The following is an 18,899-nucleotide window of genomic DNA, read 5'->3' as shown; positions in this document are numbered from 1 at the left end:
ATATATATATATATATATATATATAAATACATGTCCAACAAACGGTATTGTACCATCACGTGCTTTCAAGTCATTAAGAGGATATAGCCATGAAAAAGGACTCCAATACATCCTGAGTAGGATTATATTTGTCCCCAAGATTCCATGTATAACTCATCCTCATTAGGTCAGTTTACAATGGGTTTTGCTGCTACCCCCACTCATTATGAATTTCAATATGACATATTTCATTAAGAATATTTGCATATTTTCGTTTACAAGTAAACTTTAAGACAAAATTCAATAATAAAATAAGATTTGTATAATCAAAGTCTTGTCCCTATTATTGACCACTTTCAAAATTCAAAATTGTACCTTGAAACAATGGTTATTTTTAGTCAAATCAAAGAGTTTAATACATTTAATACTAGTCGATTTTCTTTTAAATGGTCAGTGTTGGCACCTCCAACCTAACAATTTCAGTTTTTTAAAATAAAATTACAACAAATCGAATCTACATTATAGTTTGCGTTCCCATCACTTGTGGTAGTAGTTCTTCTTTAATCAATTCGACTAACTCGCAATTTAGATTTGAATTCTAAGTGAGTCCGGCTGACCTACCACCCTAAATACACACACACACGATGATCCTCGAGATTCATTACACCACCAACCCTTGACCCACGTGATTTTTTAGAATTATTGTGTACCCCATACTAGTGTACATTACGTAAGCGTGAAACTCGTTTTATTTTCTGGAAATAATATACATTATAATGCTACGGGCCCACCAATATTTAATGTGGCTGGTGTTCCATGTGAAGGGTAGGTAACATAGAGGATTGTGAACCATTAGTCCATCACATAAGATTCAATCATATATGATAATTGTCATTTTTTTTATTTTGTCGTGTAGTATATAACTGGACACTTGTGTAAATAGATTGCAGGAATCCAAAATAAAATGCACACTTGTCTTCTTAACTAGAATCACAACAAAAAGGTCATTTAGTCTTCTTAACTATTATTCATTTTGAGTTGTGAAAAAGGCTTTGGGTACGCGGCTGATGTGGCAAAGGCCCAGAATCATTGACCTTTTTCTTCAAAATACACAAGAAAAAAATCTGTTATTTTTGTACCTTTGCCATGTCAATTGCATACCTAAAAGTGCACGCATTCATCATTATTCATTTTGAGTCGTGATGCATACATATGATTTTTGATTGGCTGATGTGGCAAGGATACAGAATCATAGATATTTTTCTTCGGGGTGCATAGGAAAAAGATATGTGATTTTGTGCCTTTGCCACGTCAGTCATGTATCAATCGTGTATCAAAAACCCCGTGTATTCATCATTATTCCTTCATTTTTTATCAATATTAGAAGGATCGTGATTTTCTGAATCCCCCTCTGACACACATCCCTATACACCCCCTAATGTTATATGGGATAAAATTTGTGTAGTTGTGTATCCCAAGAAAAGGAATCTATGATTCTAACCCATGCCACATCAAGGGGCGTGTGTTAGAGGGGGGCATCAAAATATCATTATTCATAATAGAATACCCATGTGTTCTAAATACGATGAAATCACGAATTGCCTCCCTTGCATAGGTTTTGGGTGAGAGACTAACTTAAATGACCTAAACACCCTTATTGTGTAAAATGAGTCAAACTCTTGAAAAATCTCCAAGTTGTTAACTTCTAAGGTAAATTATTAATTTTAAATTGATCAATATCTACGATTCATTGTATTCAATGTCTTGTAGAAAAATCTTTAGTTTTTTATATCTAGTATTTGTATCTTGCTCTTAAATTTTGAAGGTCTTCAGGAGAGGGAAATTTAAGATTGAATACAAATTTACACTAAAATCAATCATCTTCAAATTGCTAATCTTTAAGATTACTGGCCCCTAATTTTTACAAACTTTATCAGCCTCACCAAATCCCTCTATATAAATTCACTAAATTTTAGACGAAAATATTTGTGGAAAAAAGACCCCTTCATGACAAGTTGGGATCAATCAAATCCTGTCCGGCTAGATTTAATGGGCTTGGGTCCGACCCACAATAAATAGATGTGAAAAAGAAACCTAAACAAAATAAAAATATGTTTGAGATATATTTGTGAAGAAAAATTAAAAAAAAAAAAAAAAAAAAATTTGTTCGAAAATTGTCATTTTCGCGAACTCTTGTTCATTTGATTTGAATTTTTTCTGCATAATGTGCTTAAGGAGAAAAAATTGTTATCCCTTCTCCAGAGTAATTGTCAAGTCCTAATAAAAAACCGAGCGAAGCCCATGCAGGTCTCGGATTAGGGCTTGGCAATTTTGGATCAGTAGGGCTTGATTGATGAAGCCCGTCTTTTTAAAGATTGGTCTTTGATTCAATTTAGAAAAGCCCATTAAAGCACTAGCTTTATGTTTCAAAGTTTCACTCCTTGTAAGATCCTTCCAAGTAATTACTGGATTATATACATGAACCAAAAAGTAGCCTAATGTGTTCTATAGATGAGGTGTTGAAGACCATCTGATTGGGTGGAGTTTGATTGGCAATAGATGGTCCCACAAAATATAAGACCCATATCTCGTGCTTACATTCCAAATGTCCATGACACATCAAATCAGTTCTCCTCTTATGTGGTAGAACATCCAACCTCACATGAAGTCAGCCCCATTGGAAAATAATTAATGAACCTTTTGTCTAACATGTAGGATCTTCAATACAAATGGTTAAATGGATCTGAACTGGTAAACATTTGGCCACTAGAAAGTCTCCCAAGTGGGGTCCATTATGAGTGAAAAAGAAAAAGAAAAGGAAAAAATCAATTGAAAACAAAAAAGTGGGGGGCATTCCGAGAATCGAACTCGGGACCTCTTGCACCCAAAGCAAGAATCATACCACTAGACCAAATGCCCTCTTATATGATTAGCTAAGGTTAAAATTAGTCTAATTCATAACAAATGGTCATTTGCATTAAATTTTCATCTAAATCAGATTATTAGTCTTATCCTATGTTACCTGGTTTTCAGGTCTGAAATCTGATTCACAATTCACCATTTTGCCACTCCGTAAAGTATCGGATTCATAGGGGTAGGCAAAGATAATTTATTTCTTATGTTCCTTAGTGCATATAAATAATTTAAAAGTACAATTATAATGTTAAATAAATCTAAAACTTAAAATAGAAGTTAAGACACATGAATTTCCCACACTTTCTGGGATGGGACTATTTAAGTTAAAAATAAAAATCCTTTATTTTTTTGTATTTTATAACTTCTATTTTAACCTATTGCTTACATTCCAATATATAATCTTTTAGGGTTTAAGCTCTATTTTTAACTTGTAATTTTTATTTTTTGCTCGCGCTCTACTTTGATTGTTCCGTGATTGATTTTGTTCGTGTTCTTTTTGGCTCAAATTTTATTAAGACACTAATTTTCTAATCTTTATTTAGAATTTAATCAAAACCTTTGTATTTCAAGAAAACGTAACTTTGTAAACATGGTTTTGAAACGAAAAAATATTTCTTGCAAAAATTATTAAACTAACAATAATTTATTTGGATGTAATTGAGGAAGAACAAAAAATAAATAAAATGAAGTGCAATATTTTTTTTAAAATTATTTTTAGAGTGTAATCATCCAAATGAAGTGCAAAGGAAATTTTTTTAAGTGATGGAGTGCAATTGGTAATGGGTGTCTTTTATTTTATTTTTTTTCCTTTACAAGATTGCAATAGCATTTGGAATCACAATCAATGGAAACTTTACATGGTAAGTTTAGGATCAGATGGTTATAATTATTCACTCTTGAATGAATTTGGTTAATGGTAATTCCTTTGATGTGAGCCATTAAATTGTGGGTCAATAAGGTACCAAATGAGGTGTTTGATGTTTTGCCTGACCCACATTACTTTCAAACATGTGCCCCTCAATGCAAATATTTAAATGGAAAAAAGGTACAATAATTAATTCATATAAAAGGCATTTAAGGGTAAAGGAGACCCAAAGGTCAGCCAACAACACAAAAGAAATACACTTTGCCTCTCACATTTACAAACAAGCCCATCTCTGGTTGCCCATCCCCATTCTTTATTCCCAACTAGAGTAGAAACACAGTGAGGAGTGAGGACAACATCAAAAGCCTATTTTCATTCCAAAAGATGCCTTCCATCACATAATGACCCCACAACCAATTTCCATAACAAGGGTTCTCTCTCACCTCCTATATTCTTTTAAGTTTGTGAGCTTTCAAGCAAAACATTATTAAGGGGAGGCCTCCCTAAGTTCAAAACACTTAACCTTACTCCCTTTGGGGCTAAACTATCTCCCATTTCTTTTTCTTTTTTCCCACATAAAGGGAAAGTTCTACCTTATAAAATATAAGGTCCCATGTTTTCAAAGAAAAGTTATTTTTTAAAAAACACTGTCTTGGAAAATAAAATCTATTATTTCGAGTTTTACCCCACCACCCCCTCCCAAATATCCACACCCACAAAATTATTGATATTAGGGATACCCCCTTTCCAAATGCAAGATGAGACTTATGCCTTGATGAAAAGTCAGCTTTGACCGACAAAGAGAGCAGGGAATTACCTTTCAAGATCGAATTTACTAAAATACCAGCAACTTTAATAATAAATAAGTTAAAAAAAAAAAAAAGATAAACATAAAAGTGGGTAAATCTACACCGTCCATTTAGATTAAAAATGGATATATATAAATAATTAAATACCCATTTCTGTAAATATATTTTTCATAGATCTACAAAATTTTGAAAAGCCCATAGCCCTTTTTTAATCCTTTCTACTCTCTAAAATACCCTCTATTGTTGAATCTAGGGAGGCAACTATAATTTTCCTAGAGAACGAGGGATGTGAGTGATTATCTCTACCTCTCTCAACTTATGCTGACATTGTCTGGAATCTGAATTGCCCCAATCAACCTGAACTGAAAGGCCTGACATCTTCAACTCTAGTCTGTATTAGAGAAAGGAAGTCTAGACTCCACAAGAGATTTCAAAAGAAACCCAAAGAATATTTCCTCTCCTCCTCCTTTCTCTCTCTTTAGCCTTTATATGGTTAGTCTTTAAAAAAAAGATAATCTGATAAAGCAAACCCTGCAAAAGAAAAGCTGTAACAGCTCCTCCCTACATGCGCCATGCAGTACTCATCTAAACAGTAGCTTTTGACTTGTTAAATCCAAATTCCAAAATAATGAAAATTTCAGATACAAGGGTCTTGTAGACATAAATGGTAGTAATATGCAACAATGACAAACTAAGAAAGTTTTACTTGGTTTAAGTTTGAGCAGATTCAACAACAATTTTCTTTGACATTCTTCTTTTTGGGTGATTTCTCATACATGAAGAGAGGGTTAAGTGAGGGGTTGTATGTTATTCTCTTGTACATCTTTTGAATTTGTTGAGATCAGCAAAATCTGGCAGATTTGAAGGAAAGTGGGTACATGAAGGAATTTGAGTAAGTAAAACGGATAACTTGACTACTCTTCAATGGTTTTCCTTCATTAACCAAGCAATCATCATAAGAGAGTCTCTTGAAGATCTTTGGGTTAACTATCCTTGCTGAGGCAAACCACCCACAATGGAGATGAATATTTGAAGGAGAACAACCAGACATACATGTGTTCACAATCTCAACTATGAACTCTGGGATCCCTGAAGTTGAATCTTTGCTTTGAGAAATGCTTATATCTCTGTTTGTGCAAATTCCTGATTAAGAAATGTAAAATAAACAAAACCCATTAGATAAAAAAGAATAAAAACTAAAATTAAATAAAAATCAAAGAAATGTAGTTAGAGATGAAGGGTTTCTTTACCATCTAACAAAAGCTTCCTGTTTCTTAAGTGAGTTGGTTCAGATTCATGAGTTGGTAATGTTGAGGGCAGTTTGTCTCCGTGAAGTTGATGTAGAAGCATTTTTGAATTTCCTATGAGAGGAAATATAGACATGTAAACTGTTTGTTTCAAATTCAAAATGGGTTTTTGAGATTTGCTTGGAATTGTTAATCTTGAATGAGGAAAAAAAGTACAAAAACAAAACTATATAAATTAAAATAAAGCCAAATTCAAGAAAGAGGAATGAAAGAAACAAAGAAGTGGGTTGACTTCTTTTATTTATAAATACCTAGTCCAACATTGTAGAGTAAAATGATGAGCACCATCATGTAGAGGAAGAACATTTGAAAAGCACTCATGATGTCTTGTGTGTTTAAGCTCAAAACTTTCGATAAGGCTTGTAGTTTGGCTTCTCATGTGTCTCTCTCTTTTTACTGCCACTCTGGTGGATAAAAATCAAAATTGCAATTATGAAAAGGTTAAGGAGAGAGAGAGTGAGAGAGGGGTAGGTATGTTATAGGCTTGGTTAGCCAACAGAGATACAAATAGGGAAGGAGAAAGGTAGACCAATAGAAGAGAGGACCACCTTTTGCTTTGATTCTTAGAGGATCATTCTTCCCTAACTTTATTCTTGTACAGACAAATCTCTATAGAAAGACAACAGCCCATTAAATACACAATAGGGAAAAGCTCTTTTTTCCATCACCGTGAAGAGTTGATCTCATACAATTGCTTGTACGGCCATGTTAGCTGTGTGTTTGATGGAGACTAAACCCAACTCTTATATGTTTGAATTTTTATTTTTTTTTAATGAAATTTGAACCAAATACAACAGCTTAAAAATCACCAATTCTTGGTGATTTGGTGTGTAGGTCTCTACCAAGAGATGGACCAACCAGCATTGGTCTTTAGGTATGAAATAATGTGCCATGTGGCATGCTTAGTGATGGTAGGATGTTCATGAAGTCTAATGAGAAAGTGTCACAGTGACAGAGCAATCAACACCAATTTGACAATAATTATGTACTAAAGACTTTAAGATTCTCCAACTAAGTTTCAAATCCTGAAACCCTACAATATTGTTCTGTTTGGGATTGCATGGGAGGAAAAACATTGGTTTCCTAGGGATCATTATTTTTTATTGGGATCCATTCCAGTTCATTTAATCCCATAATTTTCCATGTTTTAAATGGTGTTATAATTTCCTCTACAATATTTTGAGAGAGTGAGAGAAGACAAGTCAAAAAAAATTCAGGATTGTCTGGTTTGCTGAAATATTTTCTCAAAAGATTGATTTCTTGAAAATATTATTGTTAATGTTTGTTTGGATACAGGAAAGTCAAAGGTGCCGAACATGACTTAGTTATTAGTTTTAGGGGTGGAATTAATCCTAAGAGGACAAAGCGTGCACCTACAAGTGTGCACGTCTCCAAATTTTAATTTCGTCTCTATATTTTCCTTTGAGGAGTGGGAGTCACAAACTACAATCACCAACCACAGTGAAACTGTGATAGGGACCTAATATATTATAGATTTTAGCTTTACTAACCTCAAATGACCCCATCGAACATATATGAAAAAAAAAACATATAAACATAGATTTGAGTTACAAAAAAAGAATTAAATCAATCATGAAAAATTAGTGGTTTGCTTTTGATCTTTTAAATATGAAGGATTGAAATCCAAATTATTTTATTATTCATTGTTATGTGATATTGATTAACGATAAGAAATACACAAAACAGCCCTCAAAGAGTTGTTCATTGACGATAAAACTAGGGATGAGGGATCGCTCCCTCTAGTCAAGTGTTCAAAACTTGATGGTCTCCTGACTTACCTATTGTGCATTTGGAAACATCTATAAGATTAGGGTGTGCGATTGTAGAGACTAGTCTCACCCCAAAAAATTGTGGGGAAAACCTGCAATATCAAACTAAAACACAAATGTCTTAACAATATCAATCGGGCAAAAAGAGAATGTGACAATTTTTGGGCGCCAATCACGACAACATGCTCTATACACGAAAGATACGGAGGCCTTTGATTTGGATTCTATAATTAAATTGTTGCCCTTAATCCAATCTGGAATCTGCGTTATGTATTGTTCAGATTATAAAAGATGTTCACTCGTTATCAAAATTCAAAATTAACTAAAATCACAAAAGATATGTGATTCTTTTCTTGAGTTTTTGAAACATTTTTTTTGTGTTTGTTGCACTAGTGATTTCTTTGCACTTAGATATATCATATGGGTAGCGTTCAAGGGCAAACTTTTTGGCAAAACATTTTTCAAAACATGGGTTAGAGGTTTTGGAATGGGCTGATTTTTGGTGAGGATGATATCTACGGTGAGGAGATCATCCTCACCAAAAATCAGCCCATTCCAAAACTTCTAACCCATGTTTACCAGTTGAAAAATCGTGGACCGTCATGGGGTTAGAAGTTTTGGAATGTGCTGATTTTTGGTGAGGATGATCTCCTCACCGTAGAGATCATCCTCACCAAAAATCAGCCCATTCCAAAACTTCCAACTCATGTTTTGAAAAATGTTTTGCCAAAAAGTTTGCCATTGAACACCCTTCATATCATATTTAGTATCACAACTGTAGAAAAAAGTCAACAAAAAAAAAATTATAATTCTAAAGTTAATTTCTGAAAACAAATATAACCAAACAATAAGGAAAATCAAATTGTAGGTGTTAGTTGGCTTAGTTGGTAAAGTCTTTAGGTGATGATATTAGAAACCGGAGTACTAATCTCATCAACATCGAATTACTGAACTCATAGCTTATAATTCAAAAAAAAAAATCGTGATTTTTAACTCCTCAAAAAATCTTTTCACATGGTTGTCAATTGAACTACAGAACCACCACAAATGTCTTTTCACTCGTATCTCAATGAAATCATCTATATACCTATAAACTTTCATGCTAGGATGTGCGATGTGAGATACAATCTTGAAGTCCTTTCAACATTATTCTTCTCACAATCCAAAAATTTATAAAAGAAACCAAATGTTCCCTTCATTTCTAGGCTTGGGTTCCCACACGCCCCTGGATCCCTATCCAAAGAGAGTTACAGATATGAAATAAAGCAAGCGCAAAGCATAAAAGTTTGGGACCTACCTTTGATGATCACCAAATCATGAGCACATAATCTTAATCAAGTGAACCATATCTAATATTCTAATGTGTGGAACATGATCCAGTGGTACACTTCCTTATAGAGTTGTCATACACCCATACGTACGATCTGTCGAAAAGGATATGATTTGGTACACAAATCTTTCTCGTAGACTGTTTGGTCAAAATCCGAATCCAACGTGCCACAGCACGTGAGCATCAACAGATCCTCAACCTCGGGACTTAACTACTGCGTACGACCTGCTAGTGCCGGTTACCGACAACAATTGAAATACATCTGACCCTCTACTGTACGAAATACTGACTGGCAGGTATGAGATACCTGACAAAAATTGTAAAATATTACGAAGAAACCAAATGTTCAAGGGCATTGCCCTTATTAAGGGTAATATAGTAAATTTCATAACAAAACAAAGTACAGCAGCGATACCGTATATTAAATTTGTGTTTGCTTGTCTAGTTTTAGTTGCCTTAAAAAGACAGAAAGAGAAAAGTTCATGGCGGCGGAGACGGTGGAGGAGGTGAAGTAAGTCTTTTGTTTGCAGATGTTGTCCCCAAATGCGTCCAACAACATCTGATTAAGTCTGATGTGTAGATAAGATTCTGCTCTTCATCGTCTCTCGAGTTTATGGATGACTACAAATCAAAACGTGCCACAATCTTATGATTCGGATTGAGTCATCAACTGGTGCGTCCTCCATGAAAGCATAATACTCGCTTGTGAATGAGCTTAACGACTGTAAATTCACTTGGGATGTGTTTGAGGCATGAAAGTGTGTTGTAAAAAAATAAAAAATAAAATAGTAAAACTAACACAATCGCACAAAACACGAGAAATTACGTGATCCCATATCTACATAATAGAATAAGAATAATTATTATATTTTTTATAATCCTAGAGATCTCTATTTTCTAAAATCTAGAGTAACTAAAATATTTGAATTCTGTAAAATAAAAAACTTTAAGAAAATATCACACGATTGTCCTTTTTCGTAATCCTTAAAAAATCCTGACTAGGGCATTGGCCCTCGTAGCTATGCGTAGTGCAACAACAATATAAGACATTTACACGTGTTTGAAGACATGATAATACATTTTTCATGAATTTTGAACCGCACAAGAAAATGGTAGCGAAAAATGAGTATAAAAAAAAAATAAGAGGATGAAGAAGAGAGAGAGAGTAAACTAGGCTTGTACCATTGGATTATGTTCTATTATTATAATTTTTGTGTGCAATCAAACACACCCTTGTACTCCTTTTAGATTTTTATTCATTTTTTAATTTCATTTTTCCACTTAAGAGTTGGCGTAACGATAAAACTAGGGACAAATTTTGCCCCATCAAGTCGTGTTTTTTAAATTGGGTGACCTCCTAATTTACTTTGTTACGTGTTGGGAAACTTTTACGATTGTGAGGTATGCTATCATATGGACTAGTCCCATTAAAAAACGGTATGGGGATACCTTACTTTTCTTATTCAGATGAGTAATTTATTGATTGATATTCGTTGCCCCTTCCCCCACCCTTTTGAAAATGCACCCCATTTAAAAATAAAATAAACTAAAACGAATATAGTTAAGCAACATGGTTGAGATATTTACTTTGATATATGTTATCCTTCTATAAATTCTATTTGCTCAGGTTGTTCTTCCTCGATCGATTTGTCACATTCTTCTTATTTGTTATAGTAGTGCATTGGTTTTATCATTAGTGACCTACTAGTAATTGATTTCATTTTCGATCAATGACAAGTTATTATAACTTCAAGAGGATATGGGTTTAATTTTTTGTACAATTAATATATCGATATGTTTGGTGTATTAGTTAGGTTTATATCATGAGTGTGGATTGTATGCACCTACTACCTAAGGTGGAGGAGGGCTTCAATTCTCCACCCAAGGTGCATACGATACGAACTCGTATACCATTTAGTATCAAAACCAAAGTCATGTTTGTGAAATGAGGTATTTGGAAAATTTAATCTTGAGCCTTCAAATATAGGTATTAGGGTGAAAATTGCCATACAAGGATACAATGGCGGGGGACAACTCTTGAGGAATTGAAAAGAAGTCTATGAAGAAATCTGTAAAAGGTGATACTACATGGGGTGTCTCACAAATATAACCTTGTTAAGTATGGAAAATACTTTCCCTACTAAATTACTAAAGAAAATTTCCTTAATGCTTATTGCATTAATTTGTTACATCAAAATACACGATATGTTTCTATAGGTAGAAGACACAATTCTAAAAGTTAAAGAAACAAAAAAGAAAAAAAAAAAAAATCAAAACAACAACAATATTCATTGTTGAATTATAATTTAAACTTGAGAGTTCGGTAAGGGTCCATTTTCAAAATCTTGGATCAAGTTTTAAAAAAAAAACAAAATTTTGAGCCTCAATCTTCCAATGAGATCTAGAAATATGTGATGTTGGATCGCCAATGTGATAATTCATGTGAGTCCAATGATCTTAGTAAGATCATAAATCTTACTAAGTTAGAATTATCTGATTCACAAAGTAAGGTTTGTTGAATGAATAATGATTTTCTGATGCCCCCATGTGACATATGCTTCTATAACAAAATCTTAGGTCATTTATCTTGGCATATAGGCATAATCATAAATCTTTTTCTTGTGTATCACGAGACAAATGACAAATGATTTATGATTCTTTGATGGGGGCGTTAGACTATCACGACTCTTGTTGAATAACAAATTAGATAAAGTAAGAGAACTTTTGTATTGAAAATGCAATAGATAAGTTTTCCCGATAAATGTCTCTCAAATGAATCTTATTCAAGAAATTTATCAATTATAAAATTAGCGACAAGTTTTAACTCTCTCTGATTGTATGTTCAATCGTGTGATCTCTTGCCTTAGAGTTTGTTTGATAGAAAGTAGAAAGTAGCTTTTAAATAAAATAATTTTCAGAAAATGGTAAGTAGTTTCCTTATGTTTTTTTTAAAAAGTTTGGATTTTTTATTTTTTAAATGAATAGAAACAAACTTTTTAACTTTTAAAAGGAAGAAAGTTATTTTTGTGTGTATCCAAACGAGCTCTTATTTTGTTCCACCTTAACAAATTTTCCCCCATTGCGATACAATAAAAAAATGTCACATCATACTTTGGGCCCATTAAGCCTTGAATTTCCAATCTTTCCTCCGCTCCTTTGGGCTTATTCACAATTCAGCTGGATTAGCTGTTGCTGTCCGCTCGATTTGAGAGTGGGGTTGACCCAAGATCAAACCTCAAATATCCAATGGATAAAAATCAACGATCAAGCTGACTTGGTTTTCTTTCAGGCCCATCAAGGTTGCTGAAATGCTACAGTAGAAAGAGCAGAAACTTGAAGACAACCTAATCTCTCTCCACTTCGTGATGAATCCAACGTTGATAAAGATGATCACGAAGTGAAGATTCGATCCATTCGAGGTATTCTCCTCTAGGATCAATTTGATTTCGAAAATTGAAAACAAACAACCAATATTTTTTTTTCGGATTGTCCGGAGGTTTTTGGATTTATGGTTTCTACTTTCTAGGGTTTCGTTTTATATAATTTAAATATTGGATTTTATACTTATTTTCTTCTTTGATTCTACTTGTATCGTTAAGGTTTCTCATTTATGTGTAATTTTTGGATTTGAACGCGGAAATACTAATTTTCTTGACTGTATTTGATGAAGATCTTCTTTTTTATGTTCTAGTTTGAGGAAGAAAGCTTTATTCTTTGGTTGAATTTTTTTTTTTTTTAAGTTTAAATGGTGAATATTTGAAGTTCAGTGAAGGTTGAGCTGAATTGTAATGGTTTGATATTTCTGTTACCATTATTGTATTGTTGAAATACTTTAGCTCCTATTAATTATATAACACAGAAAGAATGTAAATCATTAGAATTCATGTTATCATAGTCACCAAGTCGGGGTTTGTTAATAAGTCGGCAAGGGAAAAAGTTGGAAAAATCGAAATAGTGGTAGAACAATATAATTTTTTCTACTAAGTGGTGTTAGCATTCATATCATCAACATTACCCCTTTTAATTTTGTATTAAATTGTTAAAACATCCGTTTGGGTTTAAAAAGTTCTAAAAATAATCATTTAATGTTAAATTAACTATGAAAAAACCCTCCAAGAATTGGACGATTAAATCATGAAATTCATTTAAAACATGATTGTTTCAAATACATTGTGATTTATTCGTGATTTAATCGACAACCTATAAAACCGCGACTTAAACATGACTTTTTGAAAAAGTTGGTGACTATGCATAAAATTACTATATACATAATATCTGAAAATAAAATATTTCAATAAATTAAGATTTTATTTAATTAAATGGCGGAATGTGTCTGAGTCGTCGATATGACATGCTTTGTGACTTGGAAAAATCTTAGGAAATGGAGAGTCATTGTTATGTAACTCTTCATTAATACTATCTATAAAGACAACCTAATCATTTTATAACTAATTTACATATTTATGATTCACGAGAATCACGAGCGCTGCTCTTTTTCTTTTTTTTTTGGTCCCATACGGTTGTCAAAGAGAACATTAGAACTATACAAGGTCCAAACCTTGGACATGTCAGCAATATCGAACTTCCAGTTGCATAAATTTGAATTGGTAGAAACTGTAAACATGCCCAAGCACCTTGTCATTGTAGACCCATATTCAATTTTTTTAGAAAAATGCTAAACTGACTTCCTACAACACAGCGTTAACATGGTGTAGTGCGAAGAACCACAAACGCTTTTCCTCGAGTTACGAGTGTTCAGGTCCGGAGACAGGATTTTCTTGTTGTGAGGGCAAACTATAGGTAATGGTCATGTTGAAGAGCATGAAATTGAATGGTTTTGGGGGAGAAAATTCAAAGGTTTTTTGGAGATTGAAGAAAGGGGTATTTAGGTCATTTCCAATTAATCTATGAGAGAAGGCCCAAGTCAAGGGACAATGCCATCTTCAAAAAAATTAAGGAGGGGTGGCAAAAATTGGCGGGAGGTGAGGGAGTGGATCAAATGGGGCATGTCATTGGTTGAAAATACAGGGGAATCTCAAATTAAAGTATAAATACAAGGGCAAAAAAAATTGAGTGGGGGCTATTGCCCCACTTACTCCTTACTAGCTCCACCCCTGTGAGTGGTGTAAACTTGAGGAATATCGATGGTTCTCTGAAAAAACAGTGTCGAAGGCAGTGTTGTAGGATATCAGTGTAGCACAACACATTTTTTTTCTTGTCTTATAAAATGTGCATGTGTTGCTGTCTAGGGAAAATGTGCAAATTGGCACACCTTACACTCTACTTAAAATTTTAGTGACCATTATAGAAAATATTTCCTACGTGTATTCGTTCTGATTTGTTCACTTAATGACTTCTTTTTTTCGTTCTCATCATTTAGAAGGTTCACTTCAAGTTTCCAATTAAATATTCTCTCTTTGTTTGTAAGGAATGTCAGTTAATCTTTGAGAAGGATAAATCTAGGCACATTCGTAAAATCGGAGTACTCTATTTTCCTTCCTTTTATTTTTTTGCTTGGTTATTGAAGCTTTGTAGGTTTTATTCTAACTAATGATTAAGATCGACTCTCCAGGCTTTGTACACTACGGTGTCTGTAAAAACAATAGCTGAAGATTGCACCTCATGGCGAGGATCAAACCTCAAACACTACTACTACAAAGCAAAAAGAAGAAGGGTCCAACTCGTATCAGCGTCACTACTATTATTTTGTGCAACTTAGTTGTAGTCTTGGTTTTTTTATCATTAGTTGCTACATACAGGCATTGGTCCCGAAGGTTAGTGAAACTTTCTTTGTTATATTTATACCATTTAATTAATTAAGTAGTGTCTTTATTAAGAGAGATTATATTGCCACACCAACTTTTGCTAATGCCACCGCCAATTCATAAGTAAATCACCAAAGAATTAGCACACTTAGGGTGGCATTAGCAAAAGTTGGTGTGGTAATAGAAGCTCTCTTTATTAATTCTTCCAGGACAAAGAAATCTATTCTAGAATCTTTTCGATAAATCTTTCAATTGGTTGATATCTTTGCATATGCATCGGAGATCATGATGAACCTGTTTGTAGGTCAGGAAACGAAACAGTGGATGGCTTACCAAATCTTGAGGTACATAATTTTGGACCATTGTCATTTTTTGTCAACTTTGATGTCTTCTTATTGGGTTATTTTTTTCTGTTACTTCTGATGAACTAATTCATTATTAAGTTATTCAAAATGTGCCTTGGTTGCTTTTATATATATATATATATATATATATATTCTTTTAAGTGACATTTTTGCAATGTTAATACTGTTTTTGCTGATTCTAGTCATATCATGCTATAGGATGCTGATCCTTTCATGGAGAAGAAATTTGATCTTCCTAGTTATGCTGTAAGTTTATTCACACATTGGTTGGTAACAAGTCTCTCAAATTTTTTTTTGAAGGTATATAGATCTAGATATTACCTACCATTCATTAATACAGACATATAGTTCCTATTATTAATGTTAAGCAAGATGAGATATATATTCCATCAGCTTTAATAATGTGGGAACGTTATATAGTTGGTTTCTGTCATATAAAGTATAAACGATCCCTACTAATTAAGACCCTATAATTGATCTACAACACCTTAGCATGCACGCTAGGATAAAACAATTGCAGTTGCAATTGATCCAACGTGTTTTGTAAACTGGGGTTAGAAGTTTCATCCTCACCAAACTATCACCCCATTCCGAAACTTATAATCCCATGAAAAGTGGTCTATATAAAATGGGTCACAATTCTTCAACTTGTAAACTGGGGTTAGAAGTTTCGGAATGAGCTGATTTTTTGTGAGGATGATCTCCTCACCATAGAGATCATCTTCACCAAAAATCAGCCCGTTCCAAAACTTCTAACCCTATCAAAAATGGTTTACAAGAAACCTTTGTCACAATTGTTGTCCCTTGAACCATCCCGTATGTATATGGTTGGGGTCTTTAATTGGGGGACATTATTTTAAAGACCCTAAAGACACCAATGAGCCTAGGTTCATATAGTTAACATTGATTTTCAACAATAACGATCAAAATAGTGAAGGCAACTCATTATGCCGTTAGATGATCTTCCTGTAGGCATACTGATGGGAGTAAAAATGTGTGTGGAGCACAATATTTAATGTTCTAATTTCTCATAGTGAAAATACTCATTTTATTACATTTTTTGTAAGGCTTGTACACAACATGTACAATGTTTGAGCTAATAGCGTACTACCTTGCACCAATTAATTTGAGTGTTGGATACTCATCTAGTAAGGAGCCATCCCATCACTGGATTTTTGTTCATAAATTTCTGTTAATCATTTGCCAATTCCCTCAGAGTCGGTAGTCTTTATTTTCTAGCTAATGTGAAGATAGGCTAGAGAGGTGAAAACTTTCTGTTATGGCCAGTCCTATGTTATTTTATTCATCATTCATCTCTTTCTCGTGCTTTAATTTTGTGTTAGATCCTAAACACCTCCAAAGGTTTGATAACAGTGGAGCTTTTCAAGGAAGCCTCTCCTGAGATAGTGGACAATTTCCTTGACTTGTGGTAAGTATTCTTACTTCCTCTATATATGTAGCTTTCCAACTAGATATCATTCCTTTAGCTGATTCAGCATCCATTGATGTGAATTCAACTATGCTCTTGTACACAGTAGGACATGATTAAATGTTCTTGTCGCAATTAGTTGAAATACTAATCTTCATTAAATCAAATGAGAGTGTCAAATCGGTGCTGTCCAATTTGGTTTTTCTCTAGCATGATATCGATACATTATGGACTCTTTGTTAGTCTTGATACCATGACTTGGGTTCAAAACTGGCCTTCACATTCTTATTATTAACCACTAACTTGCTTGCTTTTTTTTTTATAATAAATATAAATAAATAAAAAGAAAAGAAAGAGAGAGGTGATAAGAAATGATGTAGTCTTGGTTCCAGAACTCATAAATCTTTTGTATTTGGGCTATCTGGTATTCATTAACTTAAAGTTGCACTTTTATGTTCTATATGATCTTGGTTACGTATAATAACCTTATATCCGGTATCCTAATTGGTTTACAGTCAGAAAGGGAAGTTCAAGGGCATGCTTTTTCATCGTGTGATAAAAAATTATGTGATTCAAGCAGGGGATTACCAAAGAGATGGAACTGCAGAAGATTGGACATTGAAAGGAAAGCCTCACAGTCAAGTAGCTATAAGGTTTGGTAGCTAACATCCATCTAAACTTTATTTTCGTCTTTCCATAGTGGTTAGTATTTGGTTCCTTCGTCATCAAAGCATTATCCCAAAATTTTGGGGTCAGTGGTGAGTATTTGGTTACTCTTCTTTATTCTGATGATTGTACTCATTTCACATCCAGTCCCAAGCACGAGGCATTTATGCTTGGAACATCAAAGGCAAAACGTGATAGTAATGTATTTGAGCTTTTTATTACAACTGCGCCAATCCCAAATCTAAATGATAAGTTTATCGTGTTTGGGCGAGTCATCAAAGGAGAGGACGTAGTTCAGGTACCTATGTGATATGATAATTACTCTTGTTGATTATCTATTTTTATCTGTGATAATTACTATTACATCTTATAAGCTGACCATGTAGAATAGTTCATCTAATTGATAAGTCGAGTTATTAAAATATGGTCTATAATGGTGAAATTTATTACTGACTGAGATTTGGATGTGGTCATGGCATGCATGAGTCATGATCATGCCTTATGGAGTTGGACACTTTTGATGAGATGAATTGGGGTTGGGTTATGTTGGTTTATCTTTTTGGCTCAAGAGTTTAATTTTCTAGAACAACCATCTTTATGCTTACTTTGGAAAACCTTTGTTCAATAATTTCTTATTCAGGAAATCGAAGAGGTTGACACAGACAAACATTACAGACCAAAGTCCCCTATTGGGATCAACAACATCACTTTGAAACAAGAGCTCTAAAGGTTTTTCCCTGAACCATCTGTAAATTATCTACGTTGTGTGGTGCCTTTCTGGAACTGCTGCAGAATGTATTTTTCTCCACCAAGCACCTAAAATGTCTTCCTTTATGGAAATTTTGATGAGGGATTTCATGGAATGGCTATTAAAGAGGTAATGAACAAGATACAGTTATTGGATTTTTTTTTTTTTCATGTAAGCATTTAGAGATTAATGGTTAATTATTACTGTCATTTGTAACTAATTATTCTCTTATTTACCTCTAAATGGTGTGGCCCCATGGATTCATGGTTGGAATTTTTAATCTTTTCAATGTAATAAAGTTGTTGAAACACCACTTCATTTGTAGGGCATCAGCTGCACTATGGAACCATTTTCCACCTTATGATGGAATCAACATTGAATATGACACTAGAAAGCCAAATTTTCCAACTGTTAATATCGTGTTGTAGAGATACCATGATCAAATCAGATCGCAATTGTTTCAACATAAGAGCATCTCCTATGGCGTGTCAAATTTTGGTCGCTCCTATAGATGCTTTCCAATGTGAATGCTATATAAACTCTCAAAAATAATACATGCTAAATGCAATGTGTTTTTGCATTGCTCTTAGTATATCTCAAAATTTACCAGTGTCTTTCATGTTGGAAAAAAGTATTAATTTGATATTTATTTTACCAAATTACTATCAAAATCAAATCCAATAGCATTTTGTTGAGATGAAGCATTGGAGGAGAGGTATGGGTCAAATATGACATTTTTTCACTTTATTATTTAAAAAATATATATGAAATTGAACGAGGCAATATAGCATTGCCATTGTAGTTCTCTAAAGGCCTATATGGTCAAAAAAGTTAGAATATGAAGCAGATTGTGTTTTTCATCACCGGAGGCTGCTAAGCGCTTAAGTGTCCAAATTATTGGATGTATGAAACACCAGAGGCCCCTATGAT

General features: G+C 33.6%; 1 protein-coding gene, 1 long non-coding RNA gene and 1 other non-coding gene across 5 annotated transcripts; 1 reads left to right on the top strand and 2 right to left on the bottom strand.

Moving 5' to 3' along the window:
- Positions 1-2,826: 2,826 nt before the first annotated feature.
- On the bottom strand, positions 2,827-2,898 carry TRNAP-UGG (transfer RNA proline (anticodon UGG)). Its single transcript has one exon. It is a non-coding gene; the product is annotated as a tRNA-Pro (tRNA).
- Positions 2,899-5,126: 2,228 nt separating this feature from the next.
- Positions 5,127-6,507, bottom strand: LOC147403122 (uncharacterized). The gene is made up of 3 exons (XR_015177200.1): positions 6,128-6,507; positions 5,820-5,930; positions 5,127-5,712 (listed from the first exon to the last, which is right to left on the bottom strand). It is a non-coding gene; the product is annotated as an uncharacterized LOC147403122 (long non-coding RNA).
- Positions 6,508-12,154: 5,647 nt separating this feature from the next.
- LOC147403121 (peptidyl-prolyl cis-trans isomerase CYP21-4-like) lies at positions 12,155-18,293 on the top strand. Of its 3 annotated transcripts, none has more exons than XM_086438591.1 (9): positions 12,155-12,415; positions 14,434-14,478; positions 14,569-14,770; positions 15,066-15,105; positions 15,325-15,372; positions 16,470-16,555; positions 17,071-17,208; positions 17,369-17,519; positions 17,862-18,293. In XM_086438591.1, exons 3-9 carry the CDS (start codon positions 14,619-14,621, stop codon positions 17,946-17,948), a joined length of 702 nt encoding a protein of 233 aa, XP_086294717.1. In that variant the 5' UTR covers positions 12,155-12,415; positions 14,434-14,478; positions 14,569-14,618; the 3' UTR covers positions 17,949-18,293. The 3 variants fall into 3 exon arrangements, with proteins under 3 accessions (XP_086294717.1, XP_086294716.1, XP_086294715.1); XM_086438590.1 differs by having other exon boundaries at positions 14,425-14,478; XM_086438589.1 differs by lacking the exon at positions 14,434-14,478 and having other exon boundaries at positions 12,157-12,415.
- The last annotated feature ends 606 nt before the right edge of the window (positions 18,294-18,899 follow it).

This window comes from Akebia trifoliata, chromosome 4, assembly GCF_017979445.1.
Source record: "Akebia trifoliata isolate Shusen 1 chromosome 4, ASM1797944v1, whole genome shotgun sequence".
In the NCBI taxonomy this organism is placed as follows: domain Eukaryota; kingdom Viridiplantae; phylum Streptophyta; class Magnoliopsida; order Ranunculales; family Lardizabalaceae; genus Akebia; species Akebia trifoliata.
The sequence above is the reverse complement of the archived record's forward strand: the minus strand, read 5'-3'. Positions and strand labels throughout refer to the sequence as shown.